The 20,467-nt window shown below is 44.2% G+C and overlaps 1 protein-coding gene and 3 long non-coding RNA genes across 4 annotated transcripts; all 4 read right to left on the bottom strand.

Annotated features, from left to right (window-relative positions):
* Positions 1 to 4,090: 4,090 nt before the first annotated feature.
* Positions 4,091 to 5,098, bottom strand: LOC146753045 (uncharacterized). The gene is made up of 2 exons (XR_014940348.1): positions 4,488 to 5,098; positions 4,091 to 4,217 (listed from the first exon to the last, which is right to left on the bottom strand). It is a non-coding gene; the product is annotated as an uncharacterized LOC146753045 (long non-coding RNA).
* A 1,787-nt stretch (positions 5,099 to 6,885) lies between these two features.
* LOC146753044 (uncharacterized) lies at positions 6,886 to 9,949 on the bottom strand. The gene is made up of 3 exons (XR_014940263.1): positions 9,783 to 9,949; positions 7,571 to 7,652; positions 6,886 to 6,978 (listed from the first exon to the last, which is right to left on the bottom strand). It is a non-coding gene; the product is annotated as an uncharacterized LOC146753044 (long non-coding RNA).
* Positions 9,950 to 10,151: 202 nt separating this feature from the next.
* Positions 10,152 to 12,821, bottom strand: LOC146753043 (obscurin-like protein 1). Its single transcript, XM_085531075.1, has 3 exons — positions 12,491 to 12,821; positions 11,682 to 11,846; positions 10,152 to 10,234 (listed from the first exon to the last, which is right to left on the bottom strand). Exons 1-3 carry the CDS (start codon positions 12,738 to 12,740, stop codon positions 10,152 to 10,154), a joined length of 498 nt encoding a protein of 165 aa, XP_085387201.1. The 5' UTR covers positions 12,741 to 12,821.
* Positions 12,822 to 15,440: 2,619 nt separating this feature from the next.
* Positions 15,441 to 20,465, bottom strand: LOC146753042 (uncharacterized). Its single transcript, XR_014940333.1, has 5 exons — positions 20,357 to 20,465; positions 19,921 to 20,033; positions 19,058 to 19,204; positions 16,338 to 16,604; positions 15,441 to 15,714 (listed from the first exon to the last, which is right to left on the bottom strand). It is a non-coding gene; the product is annotated as an uncharacterized LOC146753042 (long non-coding RNA).
* Between the last annotated feature and the right edge of the window lie 2 nt (positions 20,466 to 20,467).

The following is a 20,467-nucleotide window of genomic DNA, read 5'->3' as shown; positions in this document are numbered from 1 at the left end:
TCTGACAGAAAAGAAGTACAACAAGATCATCAGCTGCATTAAAAAGCAGCACAACCAGACCATGACAAGTCATTCCTGCTTCAACACTCATTGCACCACATCTACAATACTGTATCTGGTTTTTGGCCAGGAAGGATAACAACCTGAAGCAAGTTCTGGGGATGACCTCCAGCCTGTGCAGGGGGCTGAAGCTCCCACTCAGAGAAGAGAAGCTGGGGAGAATGATCTTTGTTCAGAGTGCCTTCCAGTAGCCTTAGATAGAGGGATTTCATAAGATGCCTAGGAAAATGCTCGTGCTGTAATGATTTGCTTTACTCCGAGATACCAGCAGCTTACAAAATGCCAAGCTCTAACCTATTGGTGAGGAAATATTCAAGCCTTCCAGTACCTAACCTGTGCTTCAAGACTTCAGTGACAGAAAATCCATTGGATGGGGCCAGAGGAATGCATCTCACCCCATACCCTCTGTACAGCCACCATTTGTTTAAAGGATCACTCTTCCTTGAGGCACAAAACTAGAGCAGGTTACACAACAGACTGACACCACAAGGGCTTCTCTCTAGATACAAACTGCAGCAAAGAGCATCACAAAAATGGGAAAACAAACACTCAGATCAGATCTGTGTCTCTGCTCCGCTCATTAGGAGCATCATGTTTTACTCCCCTTTCAGAGGAAGATACTTCTTCAAGGATAACAAAATCCAGCTCAGCTACACAACACAGTACCAAATAGCAATAATTATCTAACATTTCCTGTAGGGAAAGAATCCTAAGCACAAGTTATTCTCTGAGTTTCAGCTGGGACTGAATTATCTTCTTCAGTGTCTGATATAATACTACGTTTTCATTCTAGAGAAACAATGGAGATAGCGCAGTGATGCTCACAGTTGCTGCCAGGCAGCGTTGTACAGAGCCACAGTCAATCTCAGCTGAGAGCCCAAGGAAGTGAGAAGGAACAGAACTAGGACAGCTGACTTAAACTGGCCAAAGGATATTCCATACTATATGACATATTGTGGAAGGAGTTTTGAAGGGGGTAGAACTTCATGTCAATCTCTTCCACTACTAGGAGGCTAACTGGACACTAATTGGTAGGTGGTGAGCAATTGCTTTTGCATTCATCATAACTATTATCCTTTATCTCAGTAAATAATTCTATCAATTCAATCAACCCATTAGTTCTACTTTGTGTTACTTCTCCCGCCTTAAGTTCTCTCCTGCAATCCACTGGAATGGAGTGGAGTACTGTAACTTTCTCTCCCAACAGAAAAATAAAAACACATTCATTATTATTTATGGAAGACTGACTGCAGTTCAGGCTCACTGGTTTGAGGTCTCTGGGCATAACCCTGACTGTGAACATAAGCAATTGCTGAAACAATATGTCAAAAAAAGACTGGAGCTTCCTCTTCCAAAAGGTGGTCCTTAGAAACAATGCAATCAAACAGCTTCCCTGTAAGATAAGGTTATCTGAAAATGCATTTAGAGAGTATCAGAGAAAGGTAAGTAACAATGACAGCACAGAAAGCAGAAACTATTTCTTACCTCTATGACTATAAATATTTCTTTGATGTCTCTCTTACGTGATCCAATGGGCAAACATGTTGATGACTTCAGTTCTTCATGGCATCAATTTCTGTTTTAGCATGAGGCAAGTCATCCTTAAGAGACCATAAAAGCAAGCGATGAGATCGCTAACTACTGTGACATACCAGGTACCACATCTGACTGCTGTGGAACAGAACAAGCACATATGGGACAGTACACAATTCAACATCAACTCAGCAATGACTGACATCACTCCCATAGAAATTCTGAAACAGAGCTGTGAAAAATGAAAAGTAAAACATTCAGCATTTTCATTGGCATTTTGGTAAAGTTGCTGTAATAATGTAACAATAATGTAATGTAATGTAATGATGTAATAACTTCCTCCATTTTAAAGCCAGAGAATACTGCCCTCTGAACAACCAGCAACAAGATTTGTGGTGCTCTGTTAAACTTTTTCCAGCTCTACAGCATCTTTCAAAAGGCAATGGGACCAGTAGGCTGCATTCGTATGTACCATCCCACCTGCCCCCGTGTTCTTGAGAACTCCACAACTCCAACAGAAGATATTCTCATATTTAAATGCCTTTTGGCTTACCCCTACAGTAACTTTCTCCATGATTTTTAGTGCAACTTTTTCACCAATAAGAAGATGCCGCGTAAGATTTACGTTTGCAAAACCACCTACAAATCAAAACACAGATGCTTAAAGTTGAGTGTGAATTCTTCTCTAATATAATATTACAATTTCCAACTGGTTTAAAAAACGAATTTCAAATTTATACAAATGAAACCTGACTTAGAGAACTGACAAGAGCTGTTAATCTATTCTCAGATTAATTCTAGAGTGGTGAGACAGACTGTTAGGCGTGCTGTTTCTGTACAAAGATGACACTTACCCGTTCCAACTGTTTCATGGAATTCCTAGTACTTGAGAATTTCCTCGTAGTCACTGACAGACATCCTGAATGTGCAAGAACTGAAGATCCTCCAAGCACGTGCAATGAGGAAGTGCCAGCAGTGTTCACATCCTACTTAGGACATATTCTTAGAGGCAGAAGGGACACTCGTGGCAGATCCAGCAATGCTCATCTTCTCACCAACGTGCATCCCCCTCTCACCCAGCAACAACAAAACACAGTGCATGAAGCTGGCTTCACTTAGGTTAACAATATGGAACATCCCTCAGGGCTTTGTGCCACAGAGCAGTAGCAGGGCTGGACTACAGCTTGAGGAAGCAGTGGAAGCCTTTCCCTGTATGGTTACAGTGTCCCTGCACGCATCCCACAGCCAGAGCATTGCAAGCTGAGCTGCCTTGATGTTTCTTGTACTCATCCCAATCTCTGCGAATGAAAACTCAGAATTCAGTCAAGGCGTTGATTGAGCACGAGCGTGCCTTTATTCAATAGGAAAAAGGAGGGGGTGTGAGGTCTGGAGGAAAGATGGGACTCATTCTCTGTTGTCTGACGAGAGTGTCTCAGAAGTCGTGCTGTTGCCCGGAGCCTGGGACTCTTGGCCTGATTCTACCTCCCCCTCCAAGATGTTTGGCTTCTCCTCTGTAATGCTGACCTGAGCCTGCATGGTTGTGCTGCTGTCGGGGCACTCGTGCTGTGCTTGGGCTGGGCTGTCCTCGAAAGGCACTCGGTTCAGGCTGGTGCCTGAGGAGTCTGGCAGGCTCAGGTCAGCAGCTTCAGCAGGTATGGGATGAACGAGAGCTTCAACGATGATGGCATTCTTCTCTTTATAACTGATGTTATACGGAAGGCTTTCATCTGAACTGCAGCATCCTGTGCTTAGTAACAGTTCTTCATTGATGGAATCACAGGAAGCTGCATCGTAACATGCCTGGCGTCTTGGAGATATACAAGGGCTCGGGTCACCTAGGAAGGAGTAGACGCACAGCAGTTAGTGTCAAAGTTTCACAAGATGAATCATGAAACAGGTTCTTGACATTTGGCTATGCAGTGATGGTGGGCAGAAGCAAATAGGCTTCTAGCAACAGTGTCACTGCCTTGAAAGTGATCCTCGTGCAGGTCCAGCTCTTGTGTTGACAAGAGACTCATTTGGGAAAGACAGGAGTCAACTGAAGATGTCAGGCACAGGCTTGAATGCCAGAAGGATGTACAAGCCCACTGAAAGCATGAATTCTACCTGTGTTGCTGACAAGCAGTGATTTGAAAGCTGGATTTGCATGCTTACCTGCCAGGACCAAGACTTCAGCTTCAGAGGGCTCCCTGGCACTGCTCTGCAGTTGGCGTTTGGCCACAGGGGATGGTTTGCCCAGGCAGAAGCAGGAACGCCAACTGCAAGCTGCTGACTCTGCCCTCTTACTGGGAGAACTCATTCTGCAGAGAAAACAGAGCATGCTGTCAGTCGTGGTGCAGGGTGAGGGAAGAGCTGCACCGAACCCTTGCCAATAGTTGCCTGTTCCTGTCAATGCCTGGTTTCTGCTGAAACACAGCTTAGAAAAGCGCTCTGTTTCAAACAGCAAAGGATGCTTCCATTCCTACAGCTCAGCCCTCAAGTCCTGTTGGCTAAATACCTCTCAACGATGTCAAGCAGGGACATGGATCCCGAGAATGTTGGAGGCTCCGGCTGCTTCGCTCTCCTGGGGCGGGCCTTCAACGGGCAACGAAGGCAGGAGATGAACTTGCCCCGTTTCTTTGGCTCTGTGCAACAAAACAAAGAAACAAGTTCATTTCAGGCTTGGCTCGGTTGGATGAGGCCAAGTGCAACGCATTCAACAGAACACGTAACAACAGAAAGCATGTTCCCAACAAGGACACACAAGAACGGATTTTCCCCATCCCTGGAGGTGCCCAAGGAGCTTAATGCAGTTCTCTTTCTAAGCTTGCTCAACTCGGGCATTAATGAACCCCCTGAAAGCCACGTTCAGACCCCATTTTACTAACCCGCATTGTCAAATGTAAAATACGCACCTGGCTTTGGCAATGAATGTAGGATGGACTCGGGCAGTTTTCCCCTGATGAGTTCCACGCACTCACCAGGGAAAAAACCAACCTGTAATAAGAACAAAAAGACAGGTGGGCATTAGCCCAAGCCCAGAGCCAAAGGGAAGGTCCTCTGACACCGACACAGGGCAACTGTTTGCATCCAGAAGCCATCCTGTGCAGGCAGAGCAGCTCCAACCGGAGATTCTAGACACTACTGAAGCTGTGCTCTCTAGTCAAAAATGTGTGCCTACCTCAAAGCCACGCTTGCCTCTCCACCAGGGGCTCATCTCCTTTGGTGGCATATCAACAATGCACACGATGTCTCCAACCTGCAAAAGATTGAAACATCAATCCCAGCTTCAGCACAGCTAAAACAAAAGCCTTCTTCTACGACACAAAATATGAGAGTATTCCCGAGGCGTTCACACTCTATACTACTCTCTGTGCACAACAACAAGGAACGCCTGGAACTGCTTACCTCCAGAGAGAGCTCATCCGGCCCCTGGGCGACGTGGCTCCTAATAACATGGGCTGCCGCAATCGCTGGTACGTTTAAAGATGACATAGCACGCACCAGCTGCGGCTCCCGCATGTTATCGGCCTGCAAAACAGAGCACAGGCTGTGGTCAGGGCACTGAGGACAAACCAGGAGGATTTCAAGGTGAGGAGCACATCTGCAGAGAAAGCTGCAGCAAATGCGCTCTATCCTTATCAGGAGCACTTCAGAAGGAGCTGCACGTCTCATCACAGTTATTTCCCTTCCTGGTGTGCATTGCCAGGCCATGCAAAGATGCATCTCTCTCTACCCAGACTAATCAGCAATGGCACTGGCACAGACAGGTGGCCAGGCCCTTTTTGGCCCATTCTTTCCTGCAGGAGAGTACATCTGCAGCTCCTTCTAATGGTTCAACACAGGGAACAAAGACCGGCCAGAGCTTCATACTGTACCTCCGTCGCCGCCACCTCAGGCTCACGGCTGATCTCACTGCACGCAGCACCCATAACAGCAAGTGTGAACAGCTGGAACAGAGCAGAAACACACTTCTGTTTTCTCTATTCACACAGCACAGTATGGACAGACTTCTTCAGAGCTACCCGCGCATACCCTGCGGCAAAACCATGCGGGGGGACAAATCATGGCACGTACCTGGCAGTGAGATCACCTCAAGCTATCTGCAGCAGTTGTCGCTTTGCTCGGATGGAATGAGAGCAAAAGCTGCACCGAGGCAGTGGGCGGAGGGTGAGGAGAGGAGAGAGAAAGAGCAGGTCAGTGAGCAGGGCTAAGACAGTCATGGAATAACACACACAGCACAACCGTCCCATCCACTTGCTGCAAGACATGCTGAGTCTCAGGCTACGTGATGCCTGTCCGCCCAGCAACTTTACAATGCTTCCACTACTGAGCAAACACAATGGAAGAAGCACGGGACAGGTGCCAACTTTACTGATACCCCCTTTGGAACGTGTGTACCGGGGAAAATTACGTCTGATGGTCAAGAGTAAGCAATACGGTGCTGTGAGCTCCGACAGCCAGCAGTTCTCAACACCTCACTGCCCACCCATCCATCCCACGCCAGCTCAGCTTACCTACAAGCTGCTGCACACGACGGTGAGAAGAAAAAGGCAATAAAGGCACTAACTAAAGGAACTAACTAAAGGCACTAACTAAAAATACTAACTAAAAGCACTAACTAAATGCACTAACTAACGGCACTAACTAACGGCACTAACTAAAAATACTAACTAAAAGCACTAACTAAAGGCACTAACTAACGGCACTAACTAAAGGCACTAACTAACAACACTAACTAACAACACTAACTAACAACACTAACTAACAACACTAACTAACAACACTAACTAACGGCACTAACGACACTAAACGCACAAGAACAACAAATCAAGCAACCACTCCGACCACTAGCTCACCCACAAAGGAACACAGAACGCACCGCTCCTCCCCTCATTCCAGCCGCTTATGACATCACCAACGGCCAACAGCCTGGTCCACCATGACCCCCCACAAGGCGGGGAGCCAAGACCACGTGGTCACGTCTGATTCCAACACGGCACCACAACATTCCAGGACTCAGTGTGGGCTTGGAATTCTATCCTGGTGTGGCAGTGCAATGGGAGGTGTTAGGGCACAGCTGAAGAGCTGACAGACAACGGACGTTTCCAAAGGAGGGTGCCAGATTAACTCTCAGCATTCTCTTGCGGGGCTCTTAGGAATGCTTCAAACCCATTTTCACTGCCTAGCTCATTTCTAGAAAGTCCAGTTGAGAAATGCTCACTTTGTCTGGGGAACGCCTCTATGCATCATGAATGAAAAATAAAATAAAATGGGCATGCGACCCTATGAAACTTACCTCTCTGCTCTTGCTGTCAGCCAGACACCTCAGATGAGCATGACGTGTCCCTGCTCCTGAATGAAGATCCACCCAAGTCTGTGTTCCTCTCTGCTCCATCTCTGGGTCTAAAAGAAACACAGACAGAGATGATTACAAGATCCTTTGTGCAGATGAAAGCACAGAGTGCACACGAATTCTCTTTAGCAAGAACTACTACTTGAGAATGCATAGAATCCACACATAAATTTACTTTCTCTTTAACCCTTTTTCCTTTGTACATGATTCCACTATTTATACCCTCAATTAATGATTCATACTGCACATGATGTTATGATGTAGAATATTGACAGCAACAGCACAAAACTATGACAGAATCCACAGACAGTTTTTTGAGAGGTAGTATGAAAGATGAACAGAAAGGAAATAGATTCATTAAAATAACCTTGTTAATCCTCTCCCCGTCAAAAAAGGAAGACTTCTGCTGTTACCAGCAGCTCCTAGAACACCTTGCACCACAAACTGCAGCACATACATTTTCTTCCCACAGGTCCCTCACCTCCCTCATTAGTGTCAGATTCACTCAGGTTAAAATACATGGATCAGAACAGCCATTCATTTCTGCTTAGGCAGGATCCCACCGCCGGGATGTCTCCCAGTCCCATTCCCTGCTTTTCCCAGCACCAGTTGGGGAAAGGAACAGCAACTGACATCACCTACCCAGACTTCTGCAGGGCCTTCCATTTGGTCTCACATCACAGCGAGAAGCAGGAGAGCTCTCGTGGTACAAGAGAGTGGTGGGCTGGAGAAATAAAGGCTGCCTCTAAGATGGTGCTTCAAACAACATGTGGAACTGGACATGAGACATGAAAGACAGGGCTACATGCCCCAAAAGGGGGGAAGTTCCAGTTGCTGCAAGCCATCGAGGTAACCAATAGAGGGGCCCTGACTACAGCCTGGGCGGGGAAAGGGACAATAGAGTATACTGGGCTGTGTGGATTAGGTGGCCTGGCACATCTCAACCACAGAAATATAAAGCCTTGGTGGACACTGGCGCACAATGCACCCTAATGCCCTCAAGTCACCAAGGGACACAACCAATATAGATCCATGGAGTGACTGGGGGTTCCCAAGAATTGACTATGTTGGAGGCCGAAATAAGCCTCAATGGTAAAAACTGGCAAAAACACCCTACTGTGACTGGTCCAGAGGCTCCATGTATTTTGGGTATTGATGACCTTAGGATGAGATATTTTAAGGATCCCAAGGGCTATCGATGGGCCTTTGGGATAGCTGCTGTTAACACAAACTGTGTTAAGCAGCTGTCAGCTTTACCTGGTCTGTCAGATGATCCTTCTGCTGTGGGGTTGCTCCAGGTAAAAGACCAAGTGGTACCAATTGCCACCAAAGTGGTACAAGACAGCAGTTCCGCACCAATAGGGACTCATTGCTCCTCATTCACAAGCTAATTCGCCAATTAGAGAATCAGGGATTGATTAGCAAAACTCACTCGCCTTTTAACAGCCCCATATGGCCAGTGCGTAAAGCCAATGGAGAATGGAGGCTGACGCTGGATTACCGTGGCCTGAATGAATTCACACCTCCATTGAGTGCTGCTGTACCAGACATGATAGAACTCCAGTATGAACTGGAGTCAAAAGAAGCAAGGTGGTTTGCCATCATTGACATTGCTAATGCCTACTTTTCCATCCCATTGGCTGCAAAATGTAGGTCACAGTTTGCTTTTACCTGGAGAGCTGTTCAGTATACCTGGAACTGTTTACCTCAAGGGTGGAAGCACAGCCCAACCATTTCCATTGGTTGATCCAAGCTGTCTTGGAACAGGGTAATGCTCCCGAACACTTGCAGTATATTGATGATATTGTCGTGTGGGGCCATACAGCAGCAGAGGTTTTCAAGAAAGGAAAACAGATAATCCAAATTCTTTTGCAAGCTGGTTTTCCCATTAAGCGCAGCAAGGTGAAGGGGCCTGCCCAGGAAATCCAGTTTTTAGGTGTAAAACGGCAAGATGGGCATCGACACATCCCAGCAGATGTGACTGACAAAATCACTACTATGTCTCCGCCCACAAATAAAACAGAGACCCAATCTTTTCTGGGAGTAGTGGGCTTTTGGAGAATGCATGTCCCAAACTACAGCCACATAGTGAGCCCCCTCTATCAGGTAACGTGGAAGAAGAATAATTTCTCATGGGGTCCTAAGCAGCAGCAGGCTTTTGAGCAGATAAAACAAGAGATAGCCCATGCCGTGGCCTTGGGGCCAGTACGGACGGGACAGGATGTGAAAAACATAATCTAAACTGCTGCTGGAGAAAAAGGTCCCACTTGGAGTTTGTGGCAAAGAGCTTCAGGAGAGACCCAAGGCCGACCCCTGGGATTTTGGAGTCGAGCATATAAAGGGTCTGAGGAGCGCTATGCTTAAACTGAGAAGGAGATCTTAGCCGTGTATGAGGGGGTTCGGGCTGCTTCTGAAGTAGCTGGGACTGAGGTTCAGCTCCTTCTAGCACCTCGCTTGCCTGTGGCCCCCCTGTCACGAACACAGGTAGATTTTTGTTTAAACCGTGACAACTACCCAGAATGCTGCATCAAGGAATTTTTGCCTAGAACTTTAGAGAACTATTTTTAACTCAGAAAGGTCAGAGATAGAAAGTTCACACTGATTTCTGGGTCACCAGCCTCACCGTACATCAGCATTTTTGGTTTTTAAATGATACATAAAGTTCTCAATGGCACTGCTCTAGTTGGTAGTTCTTTCCCTTTCCATGCAGCTCGCTCTGTGCATGGCTTGTGAACCGCTATTCAGGCCAGACAGCTGCAGCCCCAAAGACCTGCCATAAATGTACAAATTCTACCAGGATAATGTCTTGGGAGTGGAGAAACAGGATGCGCAGTCATATGGCTCTCACACATACCTTGTACAACCAGCTTGGCTCTGGACTGGGCATCACCAATGTCACAGGTGTACACGTCACTGTCACTTTTCTCCAGATTTCTTATGCTCAGCTGCAGGTCTCGTCCTTTCTGTGCCATCTCGTATTTCCTGCCAGGCCTGAGCTCAGCAATGCCTTTCCTCCATATGACAATGTATGAGCATTTCTCGCACTGAAATGAAAAAATTGTAGTTCCACTTTCTTCAGTTTTCAGATCTGAAAGTTCCTTGATAAAGTAATTAGGTTTTTCTGGAAGGAAAAGAGGGGGATGAGGGTGTGGGACAAAGGGATTTGTTACCCGAACAAGTCTCAAGCATACAGAGGTGTCCTGAATCTCCTTTGCCCTCACTTCTAGAACATCACATAGAGATGCAAAGAATCTAAGAAGTCCACAGAGTCCACCCATTCATAGGCTTGATCATTCCAGAAGATATCTGGAAAGTTTAATACCATTATACATGCGCTGGTAGGATCTCATCTGATCAACTCCATATAGTTTAGATTACACATATTCAATATAGACTAATTCAGATTGCCATATTTTCTTGGCTCACTAACACCCAAGATCATAGAATCATAGAATGATCACAGAATCATAGAATGGCCTGGGTTGAAAAGGACCTCAAAGATCATCTAGTTTTAAAGCCCCTGCCAAGGGGTCACCAACCACCAGACCAGGCTGCCCAGATCCACATCACACTGGAGAATCATTCAGTTTCCAGATTATTTTAAGAAAAAGACTTTAATCCATCATATTTTCTGAAAACTAAGAACTGATCCCGCTCAAGGAAACAGAAGAGAAAAACATCACCCACAGGCTGCAGATATTTACCTCGACTTCTCTACATGCCATCCCCAGTGTGCTTTTCAACTCACCTTGCAGTAACCCTGGCTTTTGTTTCAGAGTCCTCTGTCTCACAGGTGTACTCCCCGCTGTCCTTGGCAGTAGAATCATGGATGATCAGAATGGCCCCAGTTCCCTCCTGCTGCAAGTCGTACTTCTGGCTTTTTCTGATTGCTTTGCCATCCTTCTACCAACTGATGTTCACATCTGTTTCGACAGCTCACAGCTTAGGCTGATGTCCTGCCCTGCTGCTGCTGTCGTATCCTCCAGCTGTTTTGTAACCTCCGTAGGTTTTTCTGAAAGAAAACATGCTTTTTGAGTAACATACACTTAGGGTAGGATGCCTCTCTCAAAATACATGCATCTACATGCTGGAGATAAGTTAGAGAGGCATTTGCAACAGAGGCCATCCTACAGCCAGCAGTAATCTGCAAAGTACAGACAATAGAATTCAAGGCACCATTTATTCTCTCTTAAATCTACCCAATTGAGGATGATGAACCATGACTGAAAACTGCCTCTTTCTTCTCTCCACTCATCACACTGGGAGCCTCGGATGATGCTCTCAGATGCACATGTTCTAGATAGGAATTTGTTGTACAGCTAGATGATGTGAAGGCCATCCCTTCAGCTTATACTTAGAGGATATTTGCTCCCACAGTTCCCTCAACAGATCATTCCTGATTTACTGTTAATGGAACAAGCTGGAGTGAGATGCCCATTTCCAACACTACCCCAGTGCTTTGGGTAGTTCTCACATTTGTGTCAAATGGTTCCTCCTTTTACTTATTTTTAAGAGAAATTCTCAGTGCTTCAAGGTTCAAGTAGAAGGTTGCTATTCACTTTAACCATATTATGAGTTAGCTCTCACGACAATCTTATCAGAAGACAGTTGAAGGAATCAGACCCCAGAATCTCTCCCATCTCATTACCTTTCACAGACTGAGAGGCTTTGGAGGTTAGACCACGGGCAGTAAAAATGACTTCCCCAGCGTCAGTAGGAGTCACACTTTTGATAAGGAGAGTCTCTTACCAACCCAAGTTAGAAGCTTTAAATCGCCCACCGCTTTCCACTCTGCTTCCATTCAGTGTCCAGTTGAACTCATCAATGCTTTCATGGGACAGAATGCATTCAAAAGTACAATCTTCTCCCTCCTGGATTTCAGTGTTTTTCAGCCGTTTGCTAATGCCAATATTCAGCTCTGGAAGATAAGAGATAGGTTAGTATGAGGTTTATATGGAGAAAAGGCATTCGTGACCAATGTGAGTAGCAGTACTGGTGTTTGAACTCAGGATTTGCAGATCATGGCTGCGTTCCTCACTGATGTATTCTCTAAGACATTCTCCTCTCAGAATTACCAGAAAGCTATAAAAAAAAAGAGACGTGAATCTCTTGGCTTTGCTCTGGAAGAACTACAAGGAGAGCAGCTCAGTCCATGGAGCACAATGAAGATTCAATGAGCTACAGAGGGAACAACCTAACAGAGAGGACAACTCTAGGAAGCTGGGTGAGAAAAAGGGTTTTGCCTATGACAAGAAATTAACTGTTTCTATTCGCTCTTTTGTTACCATCCTACCCCTACTGGTGTTCAAACCATTTCTCCATTTTAGGGATGTTTAGAAAGGAAACATTTCCAGGACATTCTTGACATGTTTGGTGATTTTCATGGCAAAAGGAGATACATTTACATCAAAAGCAATGGGAATTTTCCAGACATCACTGCGCTACATTGCAGTAATACACTTCTATTGTAGAAACTATTAAGGCTCGTGGGGGAATAGGTGTAAGACATAGTGACCACACTGAATGTGCTTTTAGCACTCCTTTACTTTCCACAGTACTTACCCTGAACGCTGACCTTTGACTTGGCAACATCAGTGCCAATATCACAGGTATAGAAACCTGCATCTGGCTTCTCGAGGTCATGGAGAAGGAGACATAGGGTCTTCCCAGACTGTACCAGCTCATACTTGTTGCCAGAAGTGAGCACATCACCGTCCTTTTTCCTCACTGGTTTGACCTTCTCTTTAGAGACTTCACATTCCAATTTAATCACACCCCGCTCCTCACCAAAAACATCATCCAAGGACTTCATGAAGACAGCAGGCTTCTCTGCAATTAAACAGCCAAAACAGAACAACGTGATACAGAAGTTGAGACATTTCCAGTTGCTTTCAGCTTTTTAAGGAGAGATCAATAAATCTTTACCAGTACTGACAACACCAATATAGAACCTAAAGCGGTTTCATGTCTCTTGACAGAATGCGCTTTAAGGAATTCTGAACTAATCAGTAGGAGAATACAGGGAACAGGAGGGACAGCCTGCATTGCTGTGGGTGGGACTGATATCATATGAAGTAATTGGGATGCAGCTCTTCTAAAGCTGGAGAGCTGGCATTGCCCTCACATGGAGCAGAGCTCATACAGCAGGCCACAGGATTAAGAGGATAAGCTGCTGAACACTTTTGATTTTCCTCTTTTATTGACTCCTTTTATCTATCTTCTATTTCACACATCAGATGTTTATACTGGGGAAAAAACATCCACCAAATGCAAAGGAAAGGAGAAAGAGGAAATCCTTCAAACTCTGAGCGCATAGAGTAAAAGAGCTTAATTGCTGGGGAGAGCAGATTAGAATCACAGTATCCTTAGAATTGGAAGAGACCCTTAAAGGCCATCTAGCCCAGCTCCCCTGCAATAAACAGGGACATTCACAGCTAGATCAGGTTGTTCACAGCCTGGTCATTAGTCATTCCAGAGGCAAAACACACACTGAATGATCTCTCCCTGCAGTCATAAATCCTTGGGGCAACAGCATTGACACTGCATGTTACTGAAGCAGTAAAAGAAATTGCTCTTGTAACTCTCCTTGTGTTAAGTAAAACGATGATAAAAAGCAATGGAATGCTTTGGCAGGACACCAAAACCATCCTCCTTCGTTGATATCTGCTGCAATGGAACCTTCCACTGGAAGAAAGCCCCTGATGACTTGTCACCCCAGAGAGGTGAGCTTTAGAAGCAGGACTGCTGCACAACAGAATGAACTGGAGCTCCTTAGCATCTCTTGCATCCAGGAGGGCTGTGATCAGACCCACCTATCACCTTCAGGCGCGCGCTTTCTGACACCTTGTCTGACTTCACTGTCACTGAGCCAGCATCCTCAGGCTTAACCTGCTTCATTGTCAGTGTGCAGCAATTGCCAGCGTTCTTGATTTCATTGTAATTGTTGGTGTAAAGGTGGTTGCCATTCAGGAACCATTCCACGTCCTCGTCATCATGGGACAGCTCGCAGGAGAAGACAGCAGAGCTCTCTTCTTCAATTTCCACATCCTGCAGGTGCTTCGTTACTTCTACATTGCGGGCTGTGGGGAAACAAGGTGAACTGTTACCACTAGTCTATCAGCGTCAGTTCCATGAGGTATTTTGCTAGTGTATGTTGCTCAGCATCCGCCTCCCCAGCTTTTGATGCTCTTCTTAAGAAGTGAAGTGAAGAGGCCGTCCCAAATCAAAGTTCAGTTCTTTCAGAATCGTGATCTCCATTTCTCTAACATCAGCACTGCTGTAGGTATTATCAGTAATATAAACAAAGTCTGCTACATCAGGAGAGTACATCTCTTCGTATTTTGAGGCTAGAAGCAGCGCTGTCACTATGTATGTGACACTACTAACGCATACTGGGATGTGGTAGAATGGTTAGACTAGATGATCTTTGTGTAATCTTCTCAGTGAAGATTATACATTTATAAAGTTAGCAGGGGAGAACGGCAGAAATCAACCAAGAGAAGAGAAATCTGAGGTGAAATAGGACATGGAAGAGGCCACCCTCCCTGCTCATACCTTCAGCTGTCAGCGTGGCCTCAGTCTCTGCAATTCCCGCCTTGCACTTGTACACACCAGCATCATCGGGCTTCAGCTTCAGAATCTTGAGCGCTGCTGAATGCTTATCCCTCTTGATCTTGTATTTCTCAGAGGGCTCGATGGGTGTGTGGCCCTTGAACCATTTCACAACCTTTGAGAAGGCCTGAAGTCACAGGACAGGATGACAGAATGATGTTCCAAAGCTGTCTTGTCCTCCAACTTCCTGGTGATTTGTATATGGTAATCTGCAAAACAGGGGTGGAAGAGAAGAAAGGATGAGGACAATTGGAAGAAGAGGAAAGTCTCTTGTGTGTATTCCATCCCAATTAATTTCATCTTCACAATGGTTGTTTGAACCACTCTAAAGATAAAACAAACAATTGCCTATAGGGAATGCCATTGACTACATTTCTATAAAGTAATACTGTATATTATCTACCAAATGCAAGGTCCAGCTCTTGTTCTGTGCTTATTAAACTGCTCCCAGTTAAGGCTTTTATTCAAATAAGAGTGAGTTGAAAATATAACAAGTACTTTAGGATGTGAATGGAGACTCTTACGCTGCAACGGGAAAACAGCTGATAAAAAGCCTGGAAGTTTCTTTCAGATGAAATCAATGACAAACTGCATCAAATTTAGGTGCTACCAAACTTAAACTTGTCTACTTCAGAAATACAATTAATTTCACCTGATTTGACTTCTTTGGAATAGCCAAGGACAAAACCACAGCTCTTTAGATCTGAATAGTAAGCACATCACAACTATTCAAACACATATTTTACTGAGACGCAGCTGTCTCATTTAGTGTCCAACGACTTTGAACTGGAAATGGAGCAGACCCTCCAGACACACACACAATATTTCAACGACCCCAGTGAAGGAAGACTGTATGTTAATTAATTCTTCATCTTCATGATGTAAACCAAGCCAGGATATGTTACCTCTGACGAGCAGATTGGCTGTGGATTTGGATTTGCCAATTGAGAACTGAATGGTGCCTGTCATATCAGTGGTGGTTTTCGGTATGGTCAGCTGGTGGATGGTGCCTTCTTGCTGCATAATAAAGGTTATGCCAGCCTGTAAGACTTCCCCACGTAGATACCACTTGGGAGGTTTCATAGAAGGAATGGATATCTCGCATTCAAATTTGGCTTCTTCAGGCTCAGTCACATCCTCATCACACAGCTCCTTTACTAGATTAATGGATTGCTCTTTAAGAAGGATGGAACAAGAGAAAGCAGAGATTTAGAAGGAATGTAAAAAACCCTTACATTATCACCCTACTTACTCACGTCAGCATTACTGCACATGAACACTACACCTATCAGCTCAAAATGCCTTAAAACATCATTAAAAAAATAGTAGAAACAAAGGAATGTTGTTATGAAGTCAGACAATAAGACTGACAACCTGAAGAGAGCCCAGATCTTCTGATTCCCAGTCCAACATCCAAATCAAACCATGACCTTCCCATCCCGATATCAAACTCCTCGCATTACGAAGTGGAATAGAGGTTCAATGAAACACGGACATTGATAATTACTTTGGTTAAATACAGCAACTTAGCTCTGAACAACAAGTTTTCTCCTAGTAAAGGTCCCTGTAGCTCAAATGTAATGGCTCTACTTAGGATAAATTCATTTTCCAGGATGTTCTTGCCCTTATAATTGTAACAAGAAAAATATCGGTGGACTTTGGGAAAACAAAAAACCCTCTGAATTTAAATATTCATTTAATTTGCATTTTGTTTTCAAAGTAAGCGAGAATGGCTTTTGTATAAATCTATCTGCATTCCACTGCCTTTATTTTATTTTATTATTATTACTATTTTTACCTTCAACAAAGAAATGAGCACTGCTTTTATCATCAAAAACATCACAAGTGTATGTATCCTCATCTTCATAATTCGCATCGTTGATGATGAGTTTCTGATACACGCCATCGCTCAAAATTTCATATTTGTCACTGGGATGAATTTCAAGATCCTTTTTGTACCACTTCACTTTAGCATTGGCACGAGACACCTGGCACTCCAGGAATCCCCGATGCTTTTCAAGTGCAATCTTATCTTGCAGAGGCTTCACAGTTCTCTCAGGCAGCTCTAAAAAGAGGAAAACAAACAAACAAATATATGTGTGTATGTATGTATGTATGTATGTATATACACACATTATATATATACATACGTATATATACACATTATATATATACACATATGTATATATATACATATGTATATTATCTATATATATATTGATCAATATATTTTATATATATATATATGTTATATATATATATAATGATCAGCACAGTTTCTGTGAGAGAGGCTAACTCAGTAGTGATAGTTCTTCTATGAATGATTACTTACATGGTGACGCTTTGTTAAGCACTTGATCTAACGCACAGCAAATAAAGAGCTAATTAAAAGAAGACCTGTTATCCCTATTTTACCACTTGGATGGCTAAATTTCAGAGGTAAGGAGTAATTTTCTCAGCACTGTACAGCAGTGAAGTGGCAAAGCTGGGGACTGAACTCTTGAGTAGTGTGCTAACTCAAATGTCTCCCTTTTCTTCATCACACTTAACATCATATATATACCCTAACATTGTATATATTAAAAAAAAACAACCCTGTGCTCTTTTCCTGTGCCTAATACAACTCCTCCAATCTCTGTGCTCTGCCAGGAGGGACATGTCTAAATAGGGTGGCAGATACACGCAGGAGATAAATATTTCCACTTCCCTCAGCCAACACTGCTCTGAATTTCTATGGGACACGTCGTTGGATGAAAAGGCATTTGACAAAGAAGGAAAAGAAAAAGTTTAGTCTGCTGTGTCATTCTCTTGGTAGCCAGAATAACTAACCCTCGCCAGTGTTAGTTCAAAGAATAGGCAGATTTTATCTCCTGACATGAGCAGTAATTCAAAGAAGCTCGTATATGATCCTGTATCCTGCATATTCACTGCAGGCAGGCAAAGACATTATGAGATAAGGGAGATCTACACATCACTTGTTATGAACACCTCATAAAGATAAAACCACACACAAGAGGAGAGTTTATGAAGAGGACCACTCTTGGACTGCTTTCCAAGAGGCATCAATTAGTAACTCCCTTCGCTCATTTTTCACACTACTCCACAGTGTCCTCCTGAGCCCCCTTACTCCTGTTGCCAACTGCTGATGCAGGGAATCCTGAGGAACCAAGGATTCATATTTGTTCCATCAGTAGTCCTTGGTCAGCTCTCCCTCCCTGCCCCTTCTGTTTTGATCCCACTAACCAAATTTTAGTTAGTCTGAAAAGAGGATGGAAACCTCTGCAGCAATTAGTTTCTAAATATCTTGCAATGGGCAGCTTGTAGGAGCCCCATCTCAATGCCCACAGCACAGGAGGCAGGACTGCTTAGCCCATGCACTAGTGCATTTACCAGCACAGATGTAAGCCCAGATCTATGCACACCAAATCCAGGCTCTCAGTTTGCACAAGGAGGCATCCATGGAGCTGAAGTATTAGGCAGATATTGTGGTGGGGCAGCAGTTATTGAGACGCCAGACAGAAAGGACACAGATAACGTGGCAACTCAGCTTTACCATTATGACTGCTGATGGAACATCTAATTTCACTGCTCAAAAGAGAACTTACATATAACTGGAAAGGATGAAATTCACAGGGGAAACCACACACAGACACACACAAAAGCAATACAAAGGAGATGAAGGATGGTTCACATACTAGTGATTCACTCTGAGACGCAAGCAAATGAAAGAGTATCCCCAACCATTTGCCTCCCCAAATGCTAAATACATAAACACTCCTTGCAGTGATAGCTCTGCCAGACGTGAGTCATACACTGTAAAACCTTACAGGGTCTATCAGTTTAACTTCAGAAATTCATTACACCACCAAAAACAGACCATCTTGTCCAGGCTGGTCCATTTCAGCTCTTCAAACCTGTCGGTAAAACTGCCCGAGAGCTGAAATGCTTACCAGCAAAAGCTAAAAACTGTAAATCAAATGTAATAAGCTGGCTTTGTCTACTGTATAGAAATGATGCCTGAAAAAAAGAAAAAAAAAAAAAAAAAAAGAACCTAAACCAGAACAAATGGAATGGCTGCATAAAACAGCCAGTACTGAAACTGCAACGCAACCTGGTTGCAGACTGAGAGAGAAAATGAGAGTTCACCAAAGTCATGGGACAGGACACATGTTCATGTTCATGCTAACACTGAACCCAAGTGGCCACATGAGGACAGCATCTAGTAGGAAATCAGAAAAAAGCATCCTTTCAGAAGTCCCTTTGGCAGGTGGCATTTACCAGGGCACAGCAGACCCGTGTGTTCAGTAACCAGTCTGATGCTTCAGAGCCTGGTGATGAGCTACAAACTGGGGTTTAACCAGTGCAACACAAGGAGGGAAAATCTGTCTTGAGCATAAAGAAGAAAGAGAAAGGTATCCAAAAGGACTAACGAAGAAATGCTCAAACTGCCCAGGAAGCATTTTTTCCTGTGGTCCAAAACACAGTTTATTTGCTCATTCAGGTAAACATACCACGAACCTTTAGGGTAGCTGATGTCTTGTCTTCAGCTGCTTGGCACGTGCATGTTCCCTGATCTTCATATTCACTCTTGTGAAAAATGAGACTTCTCTTATTTCCCTGGGAAGTAATGCCCACTTTTTTACTTTGATGGAGCTCCTTCCCATCCTACAAGGGAAAATATCAAGTCAGATCTCCATGAGTCCTTCCATCTCTGCACTGAGCAAAGGGAGCCTTCAGATCTATGCTTAATTCACCCACTCCCCTAGAATTAATGGAACTGTGCTTACTGGAACATATGCTGAAGCTTAAGCACAGTGCAGTGTTTTCAACATGTAGGAATGGCTATAGAACATGCAGAAATTCTGGCTGACCTATGACAGCTTAAAGCACTGCGGAGGACTGTTAACAAGCTCGTTTGGACATCACCTTGAATAAATGACGTTATCCCCAAGTAAGGGAAGGAACAGCTGAGCACCGGGGAGGTACAGAAAGTGCCAGAGCAAATTCTCACACTGTCACATGCAAAGAAAACTGAAATTTCACCCTAAAACCAAGTTCACAACAAGGCTACAAAATCCTGGCTGACAATTTCTGTGTTAGAGTTGAAGCTCAAGACTGTGCTCCAACCAACAATATTTTGTGCAGCATGACCTCAGGAGTTCACATGAAACCCAAAACAAACTTCCATTTCAACTTGATAAATGAACTCAGGACATAATAACAAAGAGTGCTGATCTGGGCAAGTAAAAGAGCATAAAGAAAAGAGAGCAGTGCAAAAGCTATCAAGCAAAAGCTCAGACTTGCATCCCTTGGAAGTGAAATTAAAGGCTCTCATTCATTTCCAGAGAAGTCAGAAAGGAAAATACCATTACATGCCATACCTTGAACCACTTGACGTCTACCTTGGGCCTGGACAGCTCACACTCAAATGTGACCTTGTCCTTCTGAGTGATGCTAATGTCTGCCAATGGTTTGCTGATTTTCACAGGCAGTTCTGAGAAGGAGAAAGAAGGATGTGGATTTAGTTGGGAATTAGGTCTCTAGGAGCATCTGGCATAAGGAATAATGAAAGGCAGTGCCTACTCTCCATGCTTACTAGAACATGTCATTAACAACAAAAAAACCTATTGTTTTGAGCACATTATCATTACTTGTGCTAGGGACAATCATGTTACAACAATCCTCTTGATATCTGAGGGATACTCTGGTGGCAATGGCCCAGTGCATAACATTCTTTGCAGCTGGAAGGAAAGCTGGTTCTGCTGTTCAAGTCATCTGGGACAGGAGCAGATAATCACACCTTGCACCAACCAATACCTGTCACAGTGAGCCTCCCCGATGAATTAATGCCTTCTGCTTTAAAGGAAATGAGTCCTGCATCTTCAAGGGTCACAGAAGAAAGTGTCAAGGAATGTTTCTTCCCCTGGA

This window comes from Coturnix japonica, unplaced genomic scaffold, assembly GCF_054131305.1.
Source record: "Coturnix japonica strain WE unplaced genomic scaffold, WE-NBRP24 Scf040, whole genome shotgun sequence".
Classification (NCBI taxonomy): domain Eukaryota; kingdom Metazoa; phylum Chordata; class Aves; order Galliformes; family Phasianidae; genus Coturnix; species Coturnix japonica.
The sequence above is the reverse complement of the archived record's forward strand: the minus strand, read 5'-3'. Positions and strand labels throughout refer to the sequence as shown.